This window comes from Streptopelia decaocto, assembly GCF_964273445.1.
Source record: "Streptopelia decaocto genome assembly, chromosome: 2".
NCBI classification, from domain to species: domain Eukaryota; kingdom Metazoa; phylum Chordata; class Aves; order Columbiformes; family Columbidae; genus Streptopelia; species Streptopelia decaocto.
In genome coordinates this window covers 22,095,674-22,123,550 of record NC_138655.1, presented here as the reverse complement: position 1 = coordinate 22,123,550, position 27,877 = coordinate 22,095,674, and the positions used below count along the sequence as shown (strand labels likewise).

The 27,877-nt window shown below is 48.3% G+C and overlaps 1 protein-coding gene across 1 annotated transcript; it reads right to left on the bottom strand.

The window, feature by feature from the left end:
• Nucleotides 1-6,283: 6,283 nt before the first annotated feature.
• On the bottom strand, nucleotides 6,284-26,467 carry RRM2B (ribonucleotide reductase regulatory TP53 inducible subunit M2B). The gene is made up of 9 exons (XM_082045110.1): nucleotides 26,326-26,467; nucleotides 21,494-21,649; nucleotides 19,800-19,916; nucleotides 18,708-18,841; nucleotides 16,535-16,629; nucleotides 14,264-14,397; nucleotides 10,441-10,545; nucleotides 9,917-10,030; nucleotides 6,284-8,590 (listed from the first exon to the last, which is right to left on the bottom strand). Exons 1-9 carry the CDS (start codon nucleotides 26,398-26,400, stop codon nucleotides 8,438-8,440), a joined length of 1,083 nt encoding a protein of 360 aa, XP_081901236.1. The 5' UTR covers nucleotides 26,401-26,467; the 3' UTR covers nucleotides 6,284-8,437.
• Nucleotides 26,468-27,877: the final 1,410 nt, after the last annotated feature.

Genomic DNA, 27,877 nt, shown 5'->3' with positions numbered 1-27,877 from the left:
GAAAGAGCAAAGAATGGGACTTTGTAGCTGCTTGTCACAGCAAAACCACATTTCCAGCCTCACATCCATCAGGCACTGACTGGGTCCGATGATTCTGGTGGCTCTGCCTGATACTCACCAGTATCCTGGGGGAGGATCTGCCTTCTCATCTTTGAGGTCTATGGAAAGTGCTTCTCACCCAAGCCACAGCCATCCTTCTGCACAAGCAGCATTTGTGTTGAACATCACTGATGCATTTGCAACTGTGGTAAACTTTGGGTTTTCAGCCCCACAAGCAAGAGTAAATGTCTGGGGAAAAAAAATTCACTCTCCTGCTCCTGGGAAAAATTGGTCTTTCTGTGTGGCTGATGTGAGAATAACCAGACCCTGTTAATGTGGACCTACACTCAGCAGTAAAAGGGAAATAAATTAGCAGCCATGACACAAAGGAAACAGAAGCAGCACCAATTGCTCTCTGTTTTACAGGCATTGAGTAAGACCATTTGAGCCTAAAATACAATCACCATGTGCTAATGCTGCCACTTACATTTAATGGATGTGGGAGAGAAGGAAATTTGCTTATGCAGGTATCACACCACAAAGTACAGCAGTCCCAAGAGTATATGTAGATTAATATTGTAAGTGACAGAACAGCTTTAACACACCTGTCAAGAACCTCATGTTTTTAAAACCTGTAAATCTAATGGGCCCAAGGTGAATAAAATCAAACAGCGGGGGAAAAAAAATAATAGAAAAAAATCAAGACAGAGTTAAAAATACAATTATTTTCCAGTTACACTGAAGAATTCCTATCCAGTGATTTTCTGTTGCAAACAGACATTGCAATAGGCCATGTCCTAGTCTGAAAATGTCTGCATTTACCTCAGTAGCTTCACACAGTGTTTGCCCATGAGTTCTGTCTGGCCTCAGCAGTCTGTTGGGAGCTGTAAAGCATCCCGCCTCTGCTGAATGCATGGAAGGGGCTTTTACCAATGGGATCTTGGAGAAATGAACTAAGAAATGCTTTTTCCAAAATGTTAATCCAAAAATGTGGCACATGCAGTAGTGGCTGTAGGACGGAGTAGCTGAAGCCCCCTCCACGCACCGTCCCATTAGCCCACGGAGGGATGAGGAAACGGGATGGGGGGAACCACAAAGAGGGAGGCAGCTCTGCCCGGGCTCTTGTAACACCCATCTCTGCAGCAGGCGATTGCACATGCCTTGAATGCGTGTGTAATTTAACTCTATTTTTCTTCAAATTAAAAGAAAATTAAAAGAAAGAACTCACCAGCTGCGATGGGGATTGGCCTCTTCTCCCAGGCAGTCAGCAACAGGACAAGGGGGCATGGGCTTAAACTCTGCCAGGGGAAATTTAGGCTGGATATTGGAAAGAAATTCTTTACAGAGAGAGTGGTCAGGCATTGGAATGGCTGCCCAGGGAGCTGGTGGACTCGCCGTCCCTGGAGGTTTTTAAACTGAGATTGGACATGGCACTTAGTGCCATGATCTAGTAAACGGATTAGAGTTGGACCAAGAGTTGGACTCGATGATCTCTGAGGTCTTTTCCAACCCAGTCGATTCTGTGATTCTGTGATTCTGTATTTGAAAGAAACCCGTCTGCCTTCCTGGAGCCTCATTTAAAGCCCATTCTCCCCTACAACCCAAATTTCCTCCTACCTATACAGCTGAGATGTCCAAGAGAGAGGCAGGTGTTGGGGGAGTTTCCATGCACAGGAAGGTGGCTGAAATGTCCCTGGACCCAGCTCTGGTCTGGAGGAGCTGCCTCACTCTCTCAAAGGAGACCCCAAGTCCTGTTCTATGCCATGAGGAGCAGGACACTTCAAAGCAAGTCTCTGCTCGGAAAAAGCTAACCCAGGAGCAAATAAACCAGTAAAGTCCCACAGAAATGCTTTTAAATGCTGGAGACCTAGTAATGAACCCCTCATTCTGGTAGAGAGCCATGCTTTTTCCGAAGCTGTAAATTATTCCAGTGGCAGGATCTAAAAGCCTCTGGGTCCTGTGTCCACCCATGTTTGCCCGCATGCACTGGCCCTGCTGCGGGGACTCAGGGTCTCTCCACCGAGGGGGCTGTGGCTCAGAGCAGAGCGATCTTGGTCCTTTGCTGCCACCACTGCCGAGATCAGAGTGGCACGACATGAGGGGGCTGACACTCTCAGGGCTCAGGCCTCCCCCGGCTCTGCTGATGGCTCCTTGGGTTTAACGTGAGCAATAAATTTTCCCAGCACTAGTGGATTTCCAGGCTCTCAAAGCTCCTTCTGACTCCCAGTTGAGTAGATGGTAGCACTATCATTATTATTCAGTAGTATGAACGAATTTTTATTAGTCAATATTTGTGCTGTTCACCATCAGGTTCAGTTCCCCAAAGTGGCGGTGACAGAGCCACCAGGAAAGCAGGTGCAGGACACGAGTGACCACACAAGTCTGACAAGCATTTTTGTCACACAACTGCTGGCATCTGTGCAAGAAGGAGTGAACCAGCTGTCACTCCCACTGTCAACAGCACATCTTTTGTCTGTCATACTTTTCCTATCCAAGGCATGTCACTGCCTTCAGGAGCCCCCAGCCCTCTCTGAGTGGTCTCAGTGTCCTAGGAGGTAGCAAAGGTGCCACCTCAATCTGCCTTCAATAAGTCATCCAAAACTGCCTGTGCAAGCAACAAAACAGTCCATCCCGCTCTGGAGATTCCCCACGGCAGAGGCCAGCAAAGGTGACCACCATCAACATGACATGGGCCCTGGACAGGCCATTTGGTCACAGACCTATAGACATGGCACTGGGGGACAGCCTGGACAACCTCCTGCAGTGTAAGGCCACTGGCTGTGGAAAGAATTCCTGCATTTCCTCGTAACACAATCCGAGCAGAATCTCTTCTGAACCGTGGCTGTGGGCTAAGAAACAGCCATGGGCAGCAAAACTTTTCCTGAAGCTCTCAAGTTCAAGTTAGCTTGCAGTGGCAGAGGCTTTCATCAGATGAGTAAAAACTATTTGCACATTGAGACTTGTTCTTAACACGTCTCCCGGATCTGCCAACTGACAAGAAAAAAAACTCCCACTAACTACTCTGCTGTTCATCCTGAGCCTGCAGTGTGATTTTTGGAGCTTCCTCGCTAAAAGGAATAACTTATGGATGACTTGAGACAGGACTTTGTTTGGGTACTTGAAAAAAAGCCCCCGAGACCACACCACATGAGCCACATGAGAGCACACACTGCTCTGAGCCTCAGCTGGGGAGGGCAGCTATGGTTTTTACCAGCATCTGCCCCCGGTTTGTCAGCCCCGTGCTTCACCACAGACCTTTCATCTGGTGCCGGGGCTGCATACAGGGCTCCCTGCAGGGCTTAGCAAAAATCAGGTCTAAACCAGGCAGGACTTGAGCTTGAGCCGCAGCTGAAAGGTCACAGCATCACCACACCAGCCATCGCGCCGAGCAGGCAGAGAAATAACCATGCAGAGCCGCTTATGGCATCCCAGCAGCTTCGTTTCTCTGCGTAGCCACCGAGCAGGAGCTGCGGCATGACATTTAGCAGGGGCTTGCAGGGACAGGCTTTGGGCAGATGACTCAGCAAGACAGCCAGCAGTCACCGGGCCCAGCACACATTTTTTCTGACATTCACTGGGCATAAGAGGGACAGGAGCCAAAGTCGGTCCCTGCTGGTGAAGTCACGGAAGCACACAAAATACCTTCCTTTTACCAATCTGTTGATCTCCTTTCACCATCTGCTGGTGATGACCTCCTCCTGCGTCTGCAGCATGCGGCACCCACTACAGGAACAGGCACCACCAAGGCCCAATGTGGCCAGTCCCCATGGCAGGAATCAACACCTCACCCTTGACGCCAGGCTGATCCATGCAGTTTACTGTGACAGCTCTCCTCCTCATAATACAAGCTTGCTGGAGATGCTGCAGCAGTTACCTGGGGCCATTTCCAGGGTAACATTAACCAAACTGTGTACTACAGCAAAAAAAAAAGGGATTGATGACACGGATTTGTCTTTGCAAGCCCGCCAGAGGCCCCACTAGAGCCAACGCAGTGATGAATGGTGCAGGCAAAGCAACAGGAGGGCTGGGGGAAGGATGTTTCCCGGGGAAGCTCTTCAGATTTGGGAAGGATCTGCGGTGCACAAGCCCCTGGTCAGCACAGCTCCACAAGAAGCTGCAGTATTGGCAGCACCACTGCCTGCCATAGAAATCTCATGTCTGTCACTCACAAATCCTCTTTTATTTCACTGGAAGGGTCTAAATGCAACAGCGAATTCCCAAGCCTGTCCGTGTGGCTACATTCAGCCAGTCAAAGACCAAAGTTACTGTTCTTCAAAGCACGCATGTGTGCTCCGCGCTGGCCAAACACAGCCATTTCTGAGGTTTACCCATATTTTAAGCCGAAAAAAAACCCCTTTGCTTAAGATTTCAGATAGCAAAGCCCAGCTCTAGCCTCATGGCGTGGGCAGCCTTGGTTCCTAGAGCCAGATTACATACAATGGGATGGAAGGAGCCTCTGGCTGTGCCGCTGCTGCTGTCTGTGCCAAGGCCGGCGAGGAGCACGGCAGGCAGCAGAGCTGCTGGCAAACCAGGAACAGCATCTCTTCACATCAGTATTACAGCGTTCACCTTACCCTTCTGCTCCAGGGAGAGCATTTGCCAAAACCGGACCTTCAGAGGCTTCTGCCCTCAACTCTGCTTTTGCATACATGTAGCGTGTCTATGCGTACCAGATGTGTACATCAGTGTGCACATATATAAAGTTTATACATGCACATGCATATTTCCGCAGAACGCAGTGCAGAGGGCAGTACCCAGTCACAGAAGCATCCTCCTGGCAAACATGTACTTAACTACACGTAATATTAACACATCAGCATCTCCAGTCACCGTTTCTCTCCCGGAAGGAACTCTAGAGAATATAGTGACAGAAACACTAATATTTGCTGACTCAAGGGCTCCACCAGCAGGAAAACCAGCCTGGACCGTGCCCTTAGAAGGGCCAGAAGGAAGCTGCTCCTCTGGCAGGCTGGGGAGGACTGGTGGGGAGGCCAGACTTGCTGTTTAAAAACGTTCAGAGCCAAGGATGGGACAAATGGCAGAACTGGATGAGCACAATGTCAGCTGCCCAGGGGCTGGCCGTAGCTCTGGGTGTACTGCCATGCACACAGCGTCCTCATCTGCTGCAAAAATCTTGCCAGTCCAGCAACATGGCCTCTGGGCTGCCAAGAAACACTAAGAGCTTGTTAATTGCCGTGTCTTTACCTACTTTCTTTCCAGCAAGGGCTGGGAGCAGCTGTCTGCTTGTGGCTGTTGCGGATCAGGTCATGGGTTTTGCTGGGACTCACGTCTGTGTGAATGAGAAAAGCAAGAGATACAGAGGCCGTTTTGGATGTTAAAAGGTGGAATTCTACCTGTGAGCCTCAGCTCCCCTTGCAGCCCCTAGAGACAGGTTTCTGCTCACACGATCAGTGCAGACATGTCCTTCTCCATGACACAAACCCCTCCAGAAGCACCTTTTCTGTCCTGCTGGCTGTAACGGAAGTCAAGCACCTGCCTTGGGCTCCAAACCAGAGCACACAAGACTCTGTATTGAAGGGTCGCATCACAATTTTGTCCCCACATACACCCCATGAGGCTTTTCAAGCATTGTGGTCACAGTGTGAGACACACAGACTCAGCTTGTCCACCAGAGCCCTCACAAGCACATGGTTTCTGCCCAAGACCCAGAGCTGGTGAAGGTGGTACCTTGTGACCTCCATGCCTGTCTCAGGGAAGCACAAAAGGGCAGCAGGGACAAGACTTTTCACTTGACACCCCTGAGGATAAAGATGCCACCAGGTGTGAACCTCTGGCAGCTGAGACCCAGCTGCTCGGTGCCTGGCTGCAGGCAGGCCCAGCTGGCCCCAGCTCAGGGGCTGAATCCCATGCTGCTGTGCCCACGCACAGTCAGGGCACCCAACCTGAGGGTGTGATGCCCTTGGTATATCAGATACCACCCACCAAAATTACATTGCTGGAGTGCTGTATCTTTGAATCTAAAGGACTCCCAAGAGATTTTTCCATGAGCCAGAAAATTCCAGAAAAAAGAGAAGTTTGCTCCCTAGACTGCAAACCCCATTCCCAGGAACAAGGAACAGCAAGTCGAGAGCTCACAAAGCGCAAGACGGCGTATGGAGCACTCGCAACTATCTCCCACAACTCAAAAGCTGTGAATACTGACTTTCTCTGGCACAGCCCAATTTTATCATTTTGGATTTCACAAGAAAGCATGTAACTAGCAAATAAAGGCATGTTCCTTTCCACATTCAAGTTTTATTGAAACTACACACATATTTTACACACAAATGGAGTGGGAGCTGTTGTACCAGACTTTGGTATCTCATATACATTTACAGAACCTGAGCACATAGCAGTTTCACATTTGAATATTCCATATACTCTCATCTTAATTCACAACACTCAAAACAAATGCTTTTCAGTACTCTTAGTAACATAAAAATAGGTTCCATTCCTCCAACAATGGACCCATTTAAAACATTTTTGTTTTTACTCCCACCAACACAGTATTTCCAACAAGCACTGGATTTTCTTTTGGAGTCCATAGTTCTCTTGCAGATGCAGGACATTAGTGAGGGACACCAGTTCCTGCTCTTCTCTGTGTTCCTCAGGTCCCACTTGCCCTCCACAAGTACCTTATGTCAAATGATGCAGGCTCTTCTCTTGAAAAAAAGAAAGGTTCCCTGTTTCCATGTTCATTACATACTCATAATTTCACTGAGACCAAAGAAAAAGAGTCAGTTTTGCTGCTTATTTTTACACCAGGGACAATTGTTCACTAAGAACTACACTAAGGCAGTGGACCTGTTTCATGAAACTCAGATAGCCAGGGCTCTGGCTGATCTGGGCTGGCAGGGAAATAACACTTATCCCAGCCCATCACCGATAACCCTGGGCTGTCAGCTCATCTCATGCCAGACACGGCAAAAGCAGCAGAGATGTTTGCAACAGTAAGAAAGACTTATAAAAGCTCTTATACAAATTGCTAAACATTATGAAAAAATGCTAAGGTTTAATAAAGCAGAATCCTTTGTCTAGCTCACGTGCACTCACTTCAGCATTGAAAAAAATGAGTATATCTATTTGCAAATAATCCACCTACAACTGAAGAGCATCCCTCTGTCCCGAGTGCCAGGCTGGTAGGTTAGCCATTTTCCAGTTGCTCCATTCTCTGCATGTGGCATCAAGAGATTAAAAAAGTTTTCAGGCACACACTGGAACACACCAAAATGCAAAGAGCAGTCTTTTGTAAGATGCTGCTAATCCACACTACTTCAAGATTTGGTTTTGAGCAGGTTAATACTTTCCTACAGATGCTCTCTGTGACAATGGTTTCAATGGTTCATGTGGAATACACAACCTGAAGTACCTTCATACATTTCTGGTGCCTCCTTACAGCCCAAGGAGTATGTTTGTAGCACCTCAAGGGATAATCCTTTGGCATGATATGCCTCCCCACCCCATCAGTGCACAAGTGAACGCAAGAAGGGGAGAATATCAAATCACCCAGCATGACAGAGGGAAGACAGACAACACCCAGAGCCGGCTGTTCCAGTGACAGACGCCGACTGCAACTCGGCACAACCACGGACTGCTTAATAAGGCACTTGTTCAGAGAAACAGGGAAAAACAGGCAGCACAAGCCAAAGAACCACAGGGTGTGTTTTTTCTCCACTGTGAACAGGCTTGCCTTTTCAAGGACCACTCAAAGTCCACTGACCTGCTCAATAACAGCTCTAAGCCAAAAGTCATATGTTTCTGATTTAAATTCCTACCAACAGCCATCAGGTTTGCAATCAGAGCAAAAACATTTTCAGATAGAACCCAGGTTAATGGGGAGATGAAACTGTATCCCTGGGTTTAATAAGATTTTATAATTCATACCTTATTAATGTCTTCCCACATTCACTTATTACTCTATCAGCAGCAGAGCAAAAGGGAAGAGCTTTTACTTTAGACAAAAATCTATAAACATGGAAATAGAAACCATGAAAATAATTTATAGCAACATATATACATAGAGTGATACCTCATCCGGTTTTCAGGTTGAAATACTGTAACTTGAGGTAAATATGCAGTTAGCTTGCTTAAAACACTACCAAAGTCTTAAAAAAATAGTAGTATCCAGGTCATTTTTAAAGACAGCAATCACAGCAGAGGAGTCAAAGGAGCCTTAAAAAGGCCATCCTTTTAAAAAGCCATATAAATTTTTTAAAAAGGACCCCCCCCTTTTTTTTTAATGACAGACAGAAATATATTCGCTCCTCAGTCCAACAGCATGAAAACCCAGGAAAAAAAATCCCAGTAGACTCGAATTCCAGGAGAGGAAAAGAAAAGAACTTCACAGCAGAAAGAGGGATGGGGAGTGGGAAACAGTCACCATTCATTTGCCAGGTTATCAAAAATCTGCATCCAGAGTGAAGACATTGTCCATTGTTTCTGCCATAACAGCAAAACGTTGATATTCTGAAACCCGCTTCTCAAAGAAATTTGTTTTTCCTTCCAGAGAAATATTCTCCATGAAATCAAAAGGATTTTCTGCATGAAAGACCTGGGGAAAGGAAACACTATTACTCTGGTGATTCTGATAGGGTAACAATGCTTTAAAAAAACAAACAAACAAACAAACAAAACCATAGAACCACAGAATTACAGAATACCAGGTTGAAAGGAACCTCAAGGATCATCTGGTCCAACCTTTCTTGGCAAAAGTACGGTCTAGACATGATGGCCCAGCACCCTGTCCAGCTGAATCTTAAAAGTGTCTAATGTTGTGGAATCCAACACTTCCCTGAGGAGATTATTCAAATGGCTGACAGTTCTCACTGTGAAAAATGTCCCTTTTGTGTCCAATCAGAACATCCCCAGGAATAACATGTACCCATTGTCCCTCATCTTTTCCATGTGACTTCTTGTCAAAAGGGAGTCTCCATCTTCTTTGCAACCAACCTTTAAATACTGGAACACAGTGAGGAGGTCTACACTAAGCCTTCTTTTCTCAAGGCTGAACAAACCCAGTTCTCTCAGCCTTAGTCCTCTTGTGGTGGCTTCCCAGCCCTTGGATCATCTTTGTGGACCTTCTCTGGACCCTCCTCCAGCCTGTCCATGTCTTTTTTGCATAGTGGAGACCAAAACTGGACACAGTATTCCAGGTGTGGCCTAACAAGTGCTGAGTAGGATAATTACTTCTTTGTCTCTGCTGGTAAATCACCACCCTGTCACCTCTGCTGCTGGCAGGTCACTTCTGCGGGACACCAACCCTACCACACACCTTATAGCCAAAGCACCTTGCCCAGGGCAGAGCTGGGGTCACAAGGCCGTGAAGGTGCAGGGCAGCACGCAGGGGTGCTGGGGAGGGGGCTGGGGTCACCAGTCTCCACAAAGAGGGGCTCCAGCTCTGCAGGGACAGGCCCCGAGGTGACGCAGCACAGGCCACAGCCGCCTAGCCCTGCTGAGCACCCACAGGGCCTGCTCCACTGCCACTGGGCAGTGGGCCACCCCTTGTTGTAACATGCTGTAGAATCTACAAACACCTGTCTGAGCAAATTCAGCACTGCCACTCCCCAAGAGTCGTGTCCATAGCGAAGTTCACCAGTGCAAGGTGCTCACTGTCCCTCCAGGACTGCAGCACTCGAGCACTGCACAAATTTCCCATTACAAACCTGCAGAGCAGCTGAAGGGAAACAATGGCCTAAATGGTTCTTGTTCTTTTAAATAGTGAAGCATATATATTAATGCTGTAGTTTTGCCTGTCATTCACACAAAGTGCAAGCACTAAATATGATCTGCTCCCAGGCACATTAAGAGAGTGCTTTGTGCTGACAGCTCTCCTGGGCTGCCCTGGCAGGCCAGCATTTCGGGCAATTGCAACTCTTACCTTGGAGAACCCAAGCTCCATTAGCAACCGGTCTGCAACAAATTCAATGTATTGTTTCATCAAAGTGCAATTCATTCCAATCAGACCTACAGGTAATGCCTCTGTTAGAAACTCCTAGAAGTTAAAACACAGATGACATTTAGAGAAATTAAATTTAAGAAGGGAAAAGCAGAGAAGACACCTGTGTTTCACAGCAGCACGATTTGTGAGATTCCAGGCTCCCCAGGCAGTTGTCTGAATAAATAACTTGCATCACTAAACTCAACAAGTGTCTTCTGTTTTCAGTAGTTGTTTGTATCTTCCTTTATTTTTAGCATGTTTTTCTGGAAAAGGCACAAGAATTTTTATTACTGCCCCTCTCATCTGCCTTTCCGCACCCAGCTGTAAGATCCCAAGCCTCAGTGTAAGCTTGAACTCCAAGTTCAACAAAACCCACAGCCCATACTAGCGGGAGCACTAGTGTTTATTTTTGCCTGTAAGACTGGTCCCTGCGCTGCCCACACCTCTGGCCTGACCAGGCTTACCTGCTCAATTTCAACAGCATTAACGATGATCTCATGGACCCGCTCTTCTGATGGTCTGTTCACTAAATAATGGAACATTAGACAAGCAAAATCACAGTGTAGACCCTGAAGTAACAGAGAGCAATGAAAAAAAAAAGTCAGGTTTTCCCTCCTCCACATAGTTTGCTCTTATTCTGAGGCAGTCTCCAGGTTGAAGCTTCCCAGCCTCCTGCTTCTTGGACAGTCTTAGTGTTACCACGTGTAGCAGGCACTTTTATTTTACTACCCAGTTAGTAACATCTGAAATCCAACACATGCCACCTATGTCAAAATAACACTCAGCACACATGTTTCTCAGGTAAACATTTTTGAAAGCTGCTCTACTGTGAGAGATCCTATAAGGAGCCCTGCTGGGTCCCTGCCTCCCATGAGAGATGCTTTTGCAGAAAGACTCCTACATCAAGACCTTCAAAACTACCTGCCAGTTAACACAGACTGTTCACCTGCTCTCCTCTTCAAGATACCTGTAGAGAAATACTCATTTTAAATTCTTTTAGTGGCATTTCTTCCTTTGCTTCTCCTCATCGCATTTTCAGAAAGGAAGATTCAGATCAGAGTCACCAAATCCGAGATTAACAAGTCATCTCTCCACACAACGTACAGCTACTGTGAGGAATTTGCTACCACAACATTCATAAATTTGTAATACTTAAGGCTACCATGCCCCAACTCAACCCACCTCCACATTTCACCCAGCTGTTCTGCACAGAGACCAGTAAATTGTATTTATTCCCAAGCAAGATTTCCAGAAAAGTCTCCAGCCAGGGTAAGACAACATCAGGAGACGAGCAATCCTGCAGAGTCTGATGGCGGTACCAGACAGCTGCTCCAAGAGGTGCCTTGGTTTCCATCTGAGCTTGCCTGGCTACAGCTTGAGCCTCTGACTTCAGGCATACCCACTGCTGTGCTGCCATCACCTCTCGACAGCAAGGTGCTGATTGCAGCCTTCACATCTACTGTGAAAACCAGTCAGAAGGATTTGGCAGGCCATGGGCTGTGAGATAACCCAATGCTATTGTTAACAAGGGTCAAGACAAAACAAAGAAGCAAAAACTTTTTTGGAAAGGCTACAAAATCGTTGTGCTTCAGGTAATGAAACCGCCCTGAAACAAAATAACGTGGGAAATACCTCCCCTCTGCAGACAGCACTAGCTGCTGCTGCAGGGCTTCTTGCGGTCTTGACCAAGGCAACATCACCAGCAGGGTGCAGGACGTGCCTGGCTTCTCACCCAAACCAGTGTGTGCCACTGACTGGTGCTCCCAGCAGCTTTGCACATTCAAGAATCAGAGATGCATCAGCTCAAAGAACAGCCTCAGAAAAGAGTCTTGCAGCTCAAAAACCATACTGAGAATTAACCATTTCTCTGTTCAGGTGCATCAGAAAACAGTTTGGGTAGTTTTCCATTGTAGATTCTTTTTACTGCCACTGGTTTTGTAACAGCATTTCCTGGTTTCCAGTGCAGGTGCTGTGTGCACCAAGCCTTACCCTTCGTAACAGCTCTGCAGTTGGAATTATGCCAGTGGGGCTCAAGAAAAGCTCAGTCTTTTGCTGCTCAACTCAGCAGAGAAGTAGTTACACTGCTGTACAGAGGAACTTACATCTTATTCACCTGCAAGTGATCCTTCCAACAAACAAATACTTCTTCACTTGAATGGATCAGTTCATGATGACTCACAAAACCAGAAGACACAAGGAAGGTCAAGGCTGAAGAACTGTTTGGTTTTGCTTACTGATCGTATCACTTTCTTCAAAGGTGTCTCTTAAATTAAAGGCATCTTGTACGATGCCCCCTTTCAAATCAGTTTATCTAATCCATGGAGATTTCCATTATGATAAAGGTCTTTATTCTTTTAGACCAACTCTGGTAAGTTCAAGGCACTAGCATGTTTATACTGCACACAAAACTGGCCTTTCCGCTTTCCCAGTGCTGACAGTGCCGTAAGTTGCGTGGTGTCCTGCAGACAGGCCCAGCCGTACAGACCTGCTGCCAGCTGGCCAGCAGTGGTGCAGGAGCAGTGAAAGGAAAGGGCACTTGTCAGCACATGGCCTGTCACACCTGGAGTGCTGACATGCAACCCCCCAGGCACATCACACCTGACTCTAAGAAGGACTCCCCTGACTGACTCCCCTCCAGTGCAGACCTGTAGCTACTCCCTCGCAGCAGATCACAAAATAGATTCATAGAATCATTTTGATTGGGAAAGACCCTCAAGATCATTGAGTCCAAACGTTAACCCAACACCGCCACTAAACCGTGTCCCTAAGAACCTCATCTACGTGTCTTCCAAACACTTCCAGGGATGGTGACTCAACCACTTCCCTGGGCAGCCTGTTCCAATGCCTGACAACCCTTTCCGTGAAGAAATATTTCCTAATGTCTGATCAGAACCTTTCCTGGTGCAACTTGAGTCCATTTCCTCTTGTCCTATCACTTGCTAAACGGGAGAAGAGGCGAACGCCCACCTCACTACAACCTCCCTTCAGGTAGTTGTAGACAGAGATAACATCTCCCCTCAGCCTCCTTTTCTCTGGGCTGAACAGCCCCAGTTCCCTCACCTGCTCCTTATCAGACTCATGCTCCAGACCCCTCATCAACTTCATTGCCCTTCTCTGAACTCTCTCCAGCACCTCAATGTCTTTTCTGTAGTGAGGGGCTCAAAATTGAACACAGGATTTGAGGTGCAGCCTCACCAGTGCGAGCGCAGGGGGACGGTCGCTGCCCTCATCCTATTGCTGTGCAGTAACACAAGAACATGGAGAGGAACTGTATCTGCTGCTTCGGCAGCAACCTGCCACAGCCAGCCACCCAACAGACACAGAACGCCACCTGCAAGTTCTGGACTCACAGCTGGGGGCAGATGGGGAGTGGTACAAGGCGGTCACTTGAACCTGACTGAAGCAGCTAAGGCAGGGCAAGGCTCAGACTCGCATCCTAGCTAGGTCCTTGCCCAAGCCAGCCCCCACTGCAGTTACAGACCACGTAATTCCCCACCAGTCCTTGGGCAGCCAGGCCTTCGCTGCCCTTCACGGCACACGGAAACAAACATTCTCTTCAGTCCACAAAGTCCATCTTTTTGATCACACTATGCATTGGGCTATTGCCTATATTTATGTTTACTCCCTTCAAAAATGGGTATTTCTGCTGAGGGACATAGCAGGACCTAGGCTTTAAGTTCACTAGTAACTTATAGCTAGAAGTCTGTTTCTTTCCTCTTTTTGCAAATATTGTGGAAACAGCCTGCTCCTTTGCAGGACTCCAACCTTCCTACATATCAGCAGTTACAGATCCTGCACCAGGCTGCAGAAACAGGGTTGGGCACTGGGAAGGATGTCTCTTCTCTCTGCTGCCTAGGAGGTGATGTTAAAGCAGATGCAGAAGGCTTACTGCAGAGAAGCTTCAGGGAGCATGGCCTGCAGTTACCAGACAGGTAACCAGGACCTCTGTCCCACCAGGACAGCAGACCTTCCCTGAAAAATCCTGCTGCTGACACTGTATAACAGAGAACCTACTTACTTCTACCACTCCCTTGGCCTTCAGCACTGTCCACACTAAAAAGGCTCTGTCCTACCCAGAAATGCATCTCCTACTCACTGCTGGATTCTCTTTTTCACTGGTTCCTACCCAAACATTGCTTTCTACTCTCTTCACCTTCCCTGCAACCCTCCCTGCCACCAGAGGTGGGCTGCTCTGGCAAGACTATGGGGTCTTTATGAATATAACTCTACCCTTCCCTTAGACACTCACTTTCCTTCCCAGACAGTAAGTAGAACATGCCACATTACCTCATCTCTGCTAATAAGTTCATTGGAGAAAGTCAATCCAGGCATCAGGCCTCTCTTCTTCAGCCAAAATATAGCAGCAAAGGAACCCGAAAAGAAGATGCCTTCAACTGCAGCAAAGGCAACCACTCTCTCCCCTGTTTAATAGAACACATTTTCAGTTAGGCACAAAACAGTGTATTGCTCATCAGCAAGAGGCACCATTTGCATCAGACAGACGGATGCTGGAGAGGAGCAATCCCCTCTGCAGCACCAGGTGCTGCATCTTTCTACAGAGTCTGAGACATGCAGGGTCTACACACGCAACAGCACTGAACCACTGGCAGCCCCTGCAGGACTGAAGAACCAGGGCAGTGCTGAAACTGCAACAGGCCAGAAGGGAAAGAGTGGAATTGTCCAAAGTGGTCAAGACATTAGTACTCCTTTGTCTCTTTCTCCTAAAAGGAAAGAAAATGGCTGCGCAACTAATAAAACTGAGAGAAGAGCCAATCTCCAATATATTAAACAAAAAACCCTACACCTCAGTTTCTGCTTGTTGAGAATCTACAGAAAACCATATTCTTAAAAGAGTGGAAGAACACAGAATACAATTCATCAGGACACAAAGACCTATTTATGTCATCCCACCTGCTATCCAAGGAAAGCACAACGTTATTGGTCCCAGCTCTCCCTGTTCTCTACAGGAACGTATTTCTTCAGACGACAAGACCATCTGACTGCTTGGTGAAGACACGTCATTCCAGGTACTCTATTTTAAACAACTTCACAAGATCTTTGGGTATATCCTAAACATGAAGAGCTTTTGCTCATTCCTCTTCCCAGAGAGGACTGCATAGAATTTTGTTTAAAAAATAAAATAACCCCAAAATAGCATGACATCCCACTTCTCCACAAGATGCAAATGCCATCTGCTGGCTCATCTGAAGACATTCAAAGACTGAATATTGATATGGTTTTTACTACATTCCACCTGACTAGCTATCATACAAATGAGTTATGCTAAAACAAAAATCGCCTGGGAGGCTGAGAGTCCACAGAACAGATCCAGCAATTGAACCCTCAGCATAAGAAATCAACCAAATCTGCAGAGACCTTGTTCTAGGCCAGGTCCCCACACTGGAAGGAAATGCCAAACAAACAAGCCAGTCATTTTCATATACTGTATCTCATAATCCTTAACTGTAGGACCTGGGCCCCCCCAAATGTTTTAAACTTGGCAAGTTTTCTCAGTAAGATGAAAGAACAGAAGAGCAGAAAAGTACTTGACAAAAACTTGGATAGGATGCATGAAGTTTGGGGGCAGAGGGTGGGGGGAACATTGTTTTTTGACTCCGGGAACCTTCTGATTCTTGGCAAACGCCACACTGTTGGGAGCTGAATGAAGGAGGTGAAGAAGGGACTGCACAAACAGCAAACAGAGCCAGACTGGGGAGGCAGCAGGATGCTCCAAGACAGGAGAACCTACAGCAGCAAACAGAACCTCACTCAAACAAGAGCTGTGAACAACAGATGCTGCAAAAGAATCATACTCTGACTTTTTTTTTTTGTTTCTCTGTCTGTATCTCTCCATCTCCTATACTTTCTCTAAGCACAGAGGATGTTTGGTTTAGAAAATTGACCAGAGTCTGTGCATTATCCATTCCGGACACAACATTTCCTTCAGCATCAAGACTGTGAGCTGAATGAAGAACACTGGAAAGGACGCCATGCACCACGCTGATGGAAGCTGAGCCAGTGTCCCAGCTCTGAAATGAGATACAAAAACTAGAAACCTGGTCCCACAGAAAACCAGCAACACCAAAGACAAATTATTCTTAAATCTTTTTTGCCCAGGCTCAGTCACGCTGTTACAAAAAAAAGGCTATCACCACACACAAACGTGCCTATTGAACATAAACACAGAAAAACCTGGACTTGCAAGATTTCAGCTGCCCAGTTCTGAACACTGGAGTACCAAATAGGAGCCAACCAGAAGAAATAATCAGAACTTCTACAAGCAAAAACTGAAGAAACTAGGGTTGTTTGGTATAAAGACAAAAAAAAGATAAACCCACAAGCGTTTCTCGTAACACGATTCTAGTGGGCACTGCCATTACTATACTGCTTTAGCTAAAGATAAAAAACATACACAGCTGACCAGAAGTTACTTGTAGCTCTTTAGGTAAACCAGAGACCCACAAGCCACTACACCTCCTGTGGAGAATTTAATTTCACATTCCAGAGGATTAGTTTATGACATGTGCAACAGAAACAAGTTTTTAAGAGACTACACACCAAAAGTGGATTCTCTGTCTTCAATCCACTTCAGAGCCCAGTCTGCTTTCTTCTTGACACATGGCATTGTTTCAATAGCATTAAATAAGAAATCCCTATAGAAGAAAAAAAAAAAAAAGAGAAAACATCAAAATAACAAGAAGTGATTTATGTAAATCTGCCCTGGCTGTCCCCATTGGCTCCACCAGGCAGAGGAACCCACTAGGTTAGGCTCCAAACTAACCTACATCAGAGACCCTTCACACCCCAAATGGGTGATATCCCCTGATAACACAGGCAGACGGAGGCAGAGATGCAGAATGTGACAAACCCCAGGTCTCAGAGGAAGTGGGCTGCAGAGATGGGAAGTGAATTCAAGCATCCCACCCCAGGAGCGCCCACCTACCAGACCACGCTGTCTCTCAGACTTCAAGCCAGACAGCAGCCGCTTCCTCCCCACCGAGCTAAAGCTCATCTTGCTCAGCCCCACAAAGGAATTGGACAATTCCCAGGAGCTCAGGCTCTGTTCCCATGCCAAACACCTGAGAGGAAACCTTGCAGTCCTCCCACTGTCACTACACAGGAGCCACCATGGGAAACCAAGCTCTGCCTGACCATCACCATGGTGGAGTCTCTGCGGGAAAGTGCCTCTTTGCAAATCTATTACCATGGGGACTAGGAAGTTCTCCAGACAAAGGTGACGGGGCTCTCCAAAGAGCCCAATACTTTAAAAGCAAGCAGACCAAATTGTATGAAAAATCACCAATAACAAAAAAGCTGAAAAGACGCAATACGTTGATTAGCGTATGTTAGAAACTCCAGTTGGACCAGGAGCACTCAATTTCCCAAGGCAGATGTGAGAGTAAGTGCCTCAGGAGCACAATAACCACAAGGAGCTTGTCTAACCTTTAACAACACTTCACTTAGTCTGCACTTCCTGCAAACAAAGATTTATACAAATATTAACTAATCTTCTGACACTCCCACAAAAGGCTTGGTCTGTAATACCATTTCGGGGGTCAGGCATGTGTTGTGTATTGATAAGGGTAGTGGCTGGAAATATTGTGGCGAAACTAGTTCAGCCAGCCACAGGATGTGACACATTCCATGCAGGGGGAACTTCGATTTACATATCAGCAACAAGCTAACGAGCCACAGACCAGGCTGGCTGACTGGCACTGGAGGTGGAGGATGTGCTGGAGGGCACATAGCCCCATCTTCTGGTACGCCCAGCTTGGCAAACAAAGGGGAAAAGCTGAGACCCTTCAACGTGGCCCAGGACTTGTCCAGACTTGTCAATTTTAGCAATCACCCCTTCCTCCGCCCCAGACTTTCCTTTACTTGAGAGCTACAAAAAAGCTCACCAAAACCAGCACTGGTAGGGAATCCAGCACCCTGAGGACTCTTCAGCCCACCAGCCTCGCCTTGGGAACTGAACCAGACATCGGAGGACGCTGCGCTCCTGAGCTGCAAACACTGTTCCTCGTCATGGAACACCGAGGCCATACATCATCGTACAAGTCCTGTCATCCACACTGTGGGGCCGTAAGAGACTGGATCGCTCACTCTTTCCTTTGTTCCTTTCTCTCTGCTCTTTCCTTCTCTCCTTTTTTCTATACCCCAATTTCTTTGTCTCTTCTGTGATATATTACTCTCTTTCTCTCTCTCTTATACCTTAGTTTTCCTTCCCTCTCTACCACTCCCTTTCTCTCTTTGCCTTGTGAACATAAGTGTAACATCACTTTAAGCTCTGCTGTTGGATTCTGGTTAAATTTCATATTATAGCTACTAATGGTTGCCAATACATTACCCGTAGTAGGACTTTTGCTGTTAATGTGTTGATACGTTCTGTTATACTTTTGCCAAGTCACTATTCGCTGTAACTAGTATTCCAACACGTACTTTTAATAAACTCATAATTGAACTGGACCTCGGGAGTGATTGTCTGTCATTCACTTCACATAACCACACAGAGTTAACTCACACCTGGTCTCATCTGTTGAGTCAGGGCGCGTGTTGCGTTTAGAGTTAACTCATCCCTCATCCCGTCTGTTGGAAAAGGACAGCATGTGGCCTTGAAAGCCTTAAGGAACCGTCCCCAACTCCCTCAGTAAGTCAGTACGAAACACAAGACAGCTGCTGCTGGACTACATGACAGATTTCACGTGGGTCTGTAATGTATCCAGAACTTTACCTTTTCTCAGGATCTTTGATGTAGGTGTCTATGAGCAAGCTGTACATCTCTGAGTGAACGTTCTCAATGAGAATCTGAAAGCCATAGAAACAACGAGCTTCTGGGATCTGCACCTCCTGACTAAAACGTGCCACCTAATAAAACCAGAAAGCATGGCAATGAGAACAGCAAAAACAGTCCTGCTTGACAGCACCCTAAGCTTAATGGGGGAGACAACAGATCTCTGCCACAGAGAAAGGATGGGAGCAGCTCTGCCCTACTTTATTAACAGATATGTCAATAGGACAGGTGTGGGGCAGAAGGAAATAAAGCACGCTAGCCAGAAGTAAATGTCTGCTGGGTGTCTTGGATAGAAAGCTACAGTGAAGCATGAGGGAACATGTACACAGGAAGAGAACAGCAACATACTGCAATAGCAAACACTTCATATTGAACAAAGCCTCAAACCTTTTGTTCATCATTAAAAAAAACAACAGTATGACATAAGACGTGTTCATGCAATACATGCACATACACCATGACATATTCTACACATTATAGACATTCAAGATCTAAACTAGGCATTTGCAGAAAGATACCAGTGATAACCTGTAGTGAGACATTCTGCAGCCCAGAACTGATTTCAGCAGAAAGATTTCTCCACCTTTTTAGCAGCACCCACCTGCAGCCCTAAAAGACTCTAGGATGCCATTCAGCAAGAGCAAAATGGATTTTACTGAAATGAAGAATACAGAACATGGCACAGCACAATCCCTTCCTACTTCTCATCTAACACAAGTACTAGAAGAAGCACAGGGTTGTATTAATTAATTGAAAAACGTGGATCACCACAGACAGGCAGAAGGGTGAGCTTAAAAACTGTGTCCAAGAGTGATGCAATCTGGAGTCCCGTTGACCACAGTTGACCCAATTTAACTCAGACACCAGCCCCAGCAGAACAAGCTGCTTATTCCCCATGGCAAAGGTGAGATGATGGGAAGGAAACAAGGTAAGCGTTTAATAAACTTAGGCATTAATTTGAGAAAATCAAAATGAAAAGCCAATAAGCAAATAAAATCAGTAAGCATCAAGCCTGCTGTAAAGCTCTCTCACCAGGTTTTCATTTACAATTCCATCACTGGCTGCAAAAAATGCCAGAATATGAGAGATAAAGTATTTTTCATCTGCTTTCAGCTTGTTCCAGTGAGGAAGGTCCTTCGACAAATCAACCTAATTAAAAGAGAAAAGAAAAACGTTATTGCCCTTTTGAGTTTGTCATTCTGTATGAACGGAACTGGCCTAGTCAAATGACAGGCACAGTTTTGGCATTTGCTCTCAAATCTTTACATGTAGAGTATTTAAATATATGTGACTGCAAAAGACAATAGGCACACTGCCATACTGCTGTCTCTCTCTGCAACAGTAACATCACGTGTTTGCTTCACAGTTTACATTTTTGTAATTTGGAATAAAAATCAGTGTATATGGAATTATAAATCAATCACAGTTTGAAAAGCATTAGTATCTTCTTGTCATGAATACGAACATGCACCAATACGCAGAGCTCACTCTACTTGAAATAAATGCTGATACTCCAAGAAACCTATATGCAGGTGTGTGAAAAGATGGACTGAGGGGACTTCTGCCTTTGGCAGGTGTTCAGGCTCCATCTCAACAAAGAACGGCTCAGGGCAACTGCTCTCGGCTACCAGACTGAATTCTAGCCATGGCATAAAACCACAATTTCCTTTGCATAGGCCTTTGTTTGTTTTTTTGTTTGGAGGGAGGGATGTCTGAACCACAGCAGAAGTAGGGCCAGGTGTGAAAAACATAAGAGGCCTAAAAACTTATATATGTGTGTATGCCTATATAAACATGTTCACATATATGTGTGTATATATACATACACAAACCAGTTTTACAGTTAACTTGCCAGTTCAACTGGAAATGCACTGACAGGTGGTAGGACAGTGTAAGGAGGAACCAGTAACATGGTAAAAGGGCAATGCTGATCAGGCAGGAGTTTAAATGCCTTTTCTTAAACGGCTTAAATCAACTTCTGCAACAGGGCAGCAAGCCTCCCAGGCAGGCATAGAATAACACTTCTACAGACAGCTGCTCCTCGCCATCCCAGAGTGCTTTCTGGCCTATTTAGAGCCTGCCAGTGCTTTCAGCTCACCCCTCTGCAACTGCAGATCACTGCTCACAAATGAGCAAAGGCTGCAGAAGCTTTGAGTTGCAACAACCAGCTCAGCTGGCAGGCAATCTCTCCAGATCAGTGCAGTGTTCAGAACCCTCCGCTGCTGCAAGTGTCATGAGCTGAGTACTGCTCAGGTCTGGCTAACCAGCAGCCTCAGGGGAAAAACTTACAGCTTGCACTATAACACAGTGCAAGCATCTGACCAGGGCTATCGGGAGTCAATTAGAAGCATTTTTAGCAAATGTCCCCGATTATGACCATCTTTCTGGAAAACAGGTGCCTAACATTGAAGAACAGCATTCACATGAAACTGCCCAGAACATCTTACATGGGCAGGTATGAAGAGATATCTGACCATACACAAGTGTCCCAGGATACAATTCCACCTCGTCCTAAACCAAACACCTGAACCAGCTCCACTGAATCATCCCATGGAAGCAGCCTTCTTTCCACTGCCCACAAAGGGAGTGCTGTGCTGGTGCAGGCACCTCATGTTTGATGCAATCCTCCAACCATCACACCATGGACACCAGCAGCGGAGCTGGGAAGGAAGCACCAGGACCCCAGTCTGAGCACCCTGTGCCAACCCCCTCACCCCAGGACTCACCTCTTCTGCTGTCCAAAAAGAGGCCTGAGCCTGTTTATACATTTTCCATATGTCTGGGTACTGGATGGGGAAGATGACAAAACGGCGGGGATTTTTTCTGAGAAGAGGCTCCTCGTCAGGGTCCAAGCCATTTTCAGCAGCATTTGGAGAGGGGCTCTGAAGATAAAGCAGAGTTCTGATTAAGTTTGCTGTTACTTATTCTTCCTCTTCCCCATATCCCAAAGGTGTGGTTCAAAAGCTACCTGTGTCACGCACTCACCTGGTCCCCCGGGGTGGATGCACCACCTGTCCCTGGCATCCCTGCCCCCTCGCCCTCCATCCGTGTTCCCGCTGCGGGGATGGCTCTGCTGCCTGTCTGCCTGGCTCTGCTGCCTGCCTGTCTGCCTGGCTCTGCCCGGCACCGCTTGCACCAACCACTCCCTCCCAGCTGCACCGGTACCGGGAAGTGCCCAACACCTGCATGCCAAACAAAGGCCTTCTGCAGTGCGAGAGGGAAACCTGCCCCAGAAGGCGTCCCCGGCTGCTGCAGTACTGCAGGTGGGGAGATGTGTGCGAGGCCACTGCATGCTGCTGCCAGCCCGCATCCAGCACAGTTCCGCAGAGATCACTGTCCAGGTCACCTCCAAATCACTCGCTTCACATCAAGCCACTTGGGCCTGCATGGGCTTTCTTAAAAATGCCATGAGATCAAAGGAACTGATCTCGTCTGGTAGAGGAGCAGCCTATGTTACAGCGAGTCCCCACACAGAGGTTTGTGTATCAATCCTGCGGTGAGCAGCAGTTTGGAGGCTGCTCTGTAGGCTGTCCCTCCAGTGCTAACACAAAGCTCTGTGCCTCTTTCCAACAGCAGCCAGCAGTAAAACCCCTGCATGGAGTCACCCATCCCCACCCCGCTCCCTCTGCACAAGACCTGGAGAAGGCCCGGGCACAGCTTGTCCTCAGAGAGCCACCAGCCCGGCTGACATCTGGGAGACAGGCCATGGCAGCGCAGCACAGAGAGGACACCCCATGAGCAGGCCCTTCACCTCGCCTCCAGCCAGGGACATCGGCTCCTGGGATCACCACCCGGCACCATCCCTGCCAGGCACGTCGCCAAGCACCTACTGGAGACAACCGTGGTGAAGAGCTGTCAGGACACCTCGCTGCGGCCTCTCCAGAAGGGCTGGTGACTCACACCAGCCACAAATTTAGCCTGCAGGACACCGTTCTGGGTCAGTTCTGAGGCCCCACTGACACTGCTGTAGAGGATAACTAACCACAGGCACTATATGAGGTATTAGATAAAATACAGCAGGGAAGGGGAACAAAAGGTTTTGAATATCATTGCTTCTATTCTCCTAAGGAGGTGTCAAAGTCCTTTTCCTACCCAGTCTGCTTGTAACCATTTACATAATAAAAAGTAATCCTTTACTTCCATTTGGAAAAATACCCTCAAACTAATAATTCTACTTTCATTTAAAAAAAACAAACAAAAGCAAAACGCATATGCACATTGCATAGCTGGCATAGGTACCGCAGATTCCCAAAGAAAACACATCAGGAAGCACATTCTGGGTTACAATTTTTCCACTTTATTATATTTTAAATGTTACTCAATTACATGAGACAACTTGCCCAGCATCATCTTGCAGAGTCTCTGCTGAAGGCCGCAAGACCTTTTGTATTTCCTGGGACACAGAGACGATTGCAGTCAGCCCCTGGAAATGCCACAGGGGAGAATTCGGGCCTGGCAGGGACAGCACCCTGCCTTACACACCTTCTCAGGGCCTGGACACAGCCAGCATCCCCATCTGCTTCCGCACCAGCTGTCATCCTTGAAAAAGGAATGACTGCAGAAGCCTTCCCTGATAGCTCAGCATTTTCCTGGGCAAAACCCTTCTATTCTGGCCGGTGACTATCCCCAATTATTTATTTTAGCCTAACAAGGTGGCCTAGCAGTTGCTAGCCTCAGCCTTGATGTCCCTGAGCTCTTCAAAAGCAAGCATGGAGGGCTCATAACACAGGGAGATAACTTGGAAAGCACTTGTGGTGTACAGAAGTGAAGCAGAGCACAGGAAGAGGAAAGTTCCAGCATGGCAGGAAAACTGGAGGCAACACTGAGACAAGGAGAACTTGTCATTTTTCCAGAAGCCTCTAACTCCAATAGCTGCCACACCACAGGATACAGAGAGAGGGACCAACACACCAGAAATACTGTCAGTGCACAGTGAGACGGAAAAGCAAGAGCAGAAGAAAAGACCTGTGTATGCTCTGGAGAGCCCTGATGGCAGGAGAGCAGAAAGACGACTTCCAGGAGCCAAAGACTCAAAGTGGTGGCACAACCCCGCCAAGGACCACCACACCAAACTCAAAAACGGTAGATTTTTTTAAGAATAAATAGGTGAGGGGTTTTTAATTTCACAAAAAGGAAGGGTCAGCCCACAGAGACTATGCCATACTGCAACCTGCCCCTCAACCCACCTCCCACCTTTGTTAACCCCTTCTGGGGTGGGGAGGAGATTCACATGCAGGCAGACAGCTCCTGGCTGCAAGGCAGTCCTGTCTCTCTCCATTTAGGTTTCCATTCCTCTTCACCACAGTTTTACCAGACTAATACTTGTTACCTAGTCTGTTTGTTAATGCAGTACACATCTTGGTACCACTCAGCTGAAAATTCATGGAAGATCCTTCTCTAACTGCATTTCAGATAAACGGCACATTCTGATTTTGCTGCTGGGGCTTCAGAGCAGCCACTGCCTTGCACTGAAGGAGCCCAACGCGTTCCCAGCCCTGCAGCCTGGCAGCAGTATGGGGAGCTGGAGAAGCTAACAGACACCAGGCCAATACACCTCCTGCTTTCAATCTGCACCCTGCATCTTTTCCTTGATCCTATGATAGTGCATTAAACAGTCAATACCTGCCATAATAGCGAAGAGCATCCAGTTTATAATGCAGACGTGCTACTTTCTGTTTAGGCAATGTGAGTCAAATGCATAGAAGAGTTGAGGCTGGCAGGGCACTACCCAACTCCCGCTCTAGCAGCATCAGCCAGAGCAGACTGCCCAGGACCACATTCAACCGAGGTTTCAGTATCTCCAAGGATGGAGACTACACAGCCTCTGTGAACAACCTGTGCCAGTATTTCACCACCTTCACAATATCAAAATATCTTATGTGCAAATGTAACCACCTGTGTTTCAGTGTGTACCCATTGCCTTTGGTCCCATTACAGGGCAACACTGTAAGAGCCTGGCTCCATCTCCTTTATTCCCCCCACGAGGTATTTACACACACTGATGAGATCCCCCAGAGCATTCCCAAGGCTGGACAGCCCCAGCACTCGTGGCCTCTCTTCATATGACAGGTGGTCCAGCCTCTTAATCATCAGCCCCTTCCTGGACACACTCCAATACATCATATCCTAGTTATTCTGCAACTGCTAGACACGAACTCTTCTGGTGACGACAATAAACTAACAGACAACAAAGGCTGCCTAGTGGTACTGAAGTTCTTTCCATTACTTTCAAATTTAGGAAACAACATATATACACACATACAACCACTGTGTCATGACAACAGCTGTTGGGCTCCATGTGCAAGAGCCTCAGTTACATGCCCTATATCAGCTGTAGCCAGGGAAAAAGCTAAAGGCACTGGCAGAGCCAGCACTGGGATGTGGCACATGCCACATCACGGTGTGGGATCACGAGCCCTTCCACACCCCAGTAACAGGCTGCTCGTGCATCCCAGGAGCTCCCACAGGCTTCAGGCCAGCCCTGGGCAGCCCAGGCCGGCTAGCAGTGAGACTGGGCAGGTCACCAGCACTCCAGCAGAGATGGCTCCAGTGCACTGCAGCTGAGGAGCACAACACCTGTGTGTTCTGCAGCCTGAGCTGAAGCACAGGACTAGTGCTTGCCTCTGGCAGATCTGAGAGACCGCCTCTTCATTGTAGGTACAGCATGTTACGGTTCACAGACAGAAACATTGAGGGTTTTTAGGCTTGTATTTAACACAGCACACCCTAGCTTTTGCAAACTTGAGTACTGCAGAGACACAAAGGTTTGGGAAGACCAGGTGGGTTTCTCTGCCATAAAGATCTTTCACCTTCACACACCTCAGCCTGGCTTTGCAGAATCGTCCTGGGGAGAACCCAGAACAGAGCTCAGACACCTCCTAGGATGACTCTCCTGGTGCGCAGGGGCTGGGATGCAGGACCACCCCACACCGCCCTTGCCGGCCTTCATGGCTGCTCGGGGCAGAGGGGACGAGCTCTGCCCTCCCAGTCCAGACAGACGCAGCTCTGCAAGCCCAGACCCCACGGCGTGGCAGGCTGTAATGATCATACAACTGAAGCACTTGGCTGATCAGGGCCCTGTGCTGCCGGTGCCGCACACCAAGCGGTCACCCCGGCCCGCTGCGGGTGTTTACCCATCACACCCCCCTCGCAGTGCTGCCCGCGGTCACGCTGCCCAAGGGTTCGACCCGCCGCAGCGGGACAAGGACACGAGGGCGACCCTGTGCCCTCACCAGGGCCACCCAAAGCGCCGGCACCGAGCCCTGTCAGTAGCTCCCCAGGCCGGTCGGGGTGAAGCCACCGCGGCCGGGACCCCGCCATGCCCTCCCGCGGTGCCCGGGGCGGGGAGGCAGCACCAGCCACCGGCTTCCCGGCACTACCGGAGGCCGCAGCGCCCGGCCGGAGGCGGCGGCTCGGGCAGGGCCCGGCGGGGCAGGTGCCTGCAAGGCCGGAGCCACGACGGCGGTCAGGGCTGCGCTGCCGCCGCCCGCAGACACCCGCACGCCCGCGACAGCACTCCCGGGCGGGCGGGCCCGCCCCGGCCCGGCCCCGGCCTTACCCGCTCCGGCCCGGCCGCCTCCTGCAGAACCGCTCGCCCCTGGCGCTCGCCCATGGCCGGCGGCGACTGGGCCATGAGTGGGCGGTGGCGGTTGAAGGAGGAACGGCCGCTGCTCCTCCCCGGGCGGGGCGGGCGGACAGCGGCGGCGGCCCCGGGCCCAGCGGAGCGAGCGGAGGGCGGCGCGGCCCAGCCTGGCCCGGCCCCGCCCCGCGCACGGGGAGCCGGCTGCTGAGCAGGAGCCGCCCCCGCAGCGCTGGGCTCCCGGCGGCGAGGGCTCTGCGGTCCCCGGGCTCCAGCGGGAGCGGGAAGGAAGCCGGTGCTCAGGGCCGCTCTCCGGCTGTGCCTGCCGGCCCGGCGCCCCGGCCCGCTGCTGTCGGGACGGATGGAGACAGAAAACGGAGGGAGGCAGAGCACTGGTTGCGACTGATGGTCTTATTTTATAAGGAAAAGAACAAAACTAACAACAACGAAAAATAAAACCAACCTCAAATTAGGAGAAAGTCCTAAACAAGCCTCTGAAAGATGGTAACAGAAGATGAACTAGCGGAGGGAGTTAACTGCTTTGTTGCAAGTATTTACTGAGGTACGTATACAGAGCAAGATAGTGGCAGCTGTCACTGAGCCATAACACGAAGCATCTATTACTGGGTACAGGTGGGCGCTCGAAAAGTGTACAAGAAAGAACAACCGATGTAAGAAAAAAAAAAGTCTCCATGCAAGAGCAAGTTGCTCAATACTCACATCCAACAACAGCTCCACTCACTGGCACACTGAGTACCAGGGATTCCAGGTTTTGGCCCAAGACCCTTAGCTAATACAGACCTCAAAACACCCTCCAGTAATTGCACAATAGTTGTAGTGCTTGGAGGTGCTTGCAGCACCTGTGAGTGCAAACAACACGACTGCAAGTACCACCGACATTTGTTTCTGTCACTTCTTGCGAGCAGAAAGATTTCATCCGGAGCTGGGAATGGGCAGAGTTCAGCAGTTTCCTCTTCCTTCCTCATCCCAAAGCTGGCTCGGCTCTCAGACCCCTTTCCTGTACACATGTGTGTCATTTACCAAAACAATCAAGTAGTCCATAGGAAAACCAGAAGAAAAGTCCCACCTAGTGGGTGCAGTGCAGTTTGTCATGAAGACCTGAAATCAAAGACACAAATCTAAAAGCAAACGCCAGTGAGGAAGAACTAAATGTTTTTCAGCACCAAGACGGCCAGGCAGCATAGAAGCAGGACTGAGCTGCTCTTCAGAGGCCAAGAGAAATGCCAGGAGCCCAGGTGGTCCCTTCAGGAGGAGGAGCACCTGGAGGCCTAGTGTTCCTCAGTGGAGACAAGTCCATAGACAAGTCCATAGACACTGTGCACCATCCCCATGACCAGGCAAAGTGCCAGCCAAACATCCCCAACCACCCCTCAGCCAGGGAAGGAACACAGGACACAGGTAGGGCTTCGAGGGATTCTGGTATCCTTTTCTAGAAAAGTAACCTTTGGTTACTTAGTTCTCTGTATTTTTAAGGCACTTGGCCACCACACAGAAACCCTCCTCTCTCCCT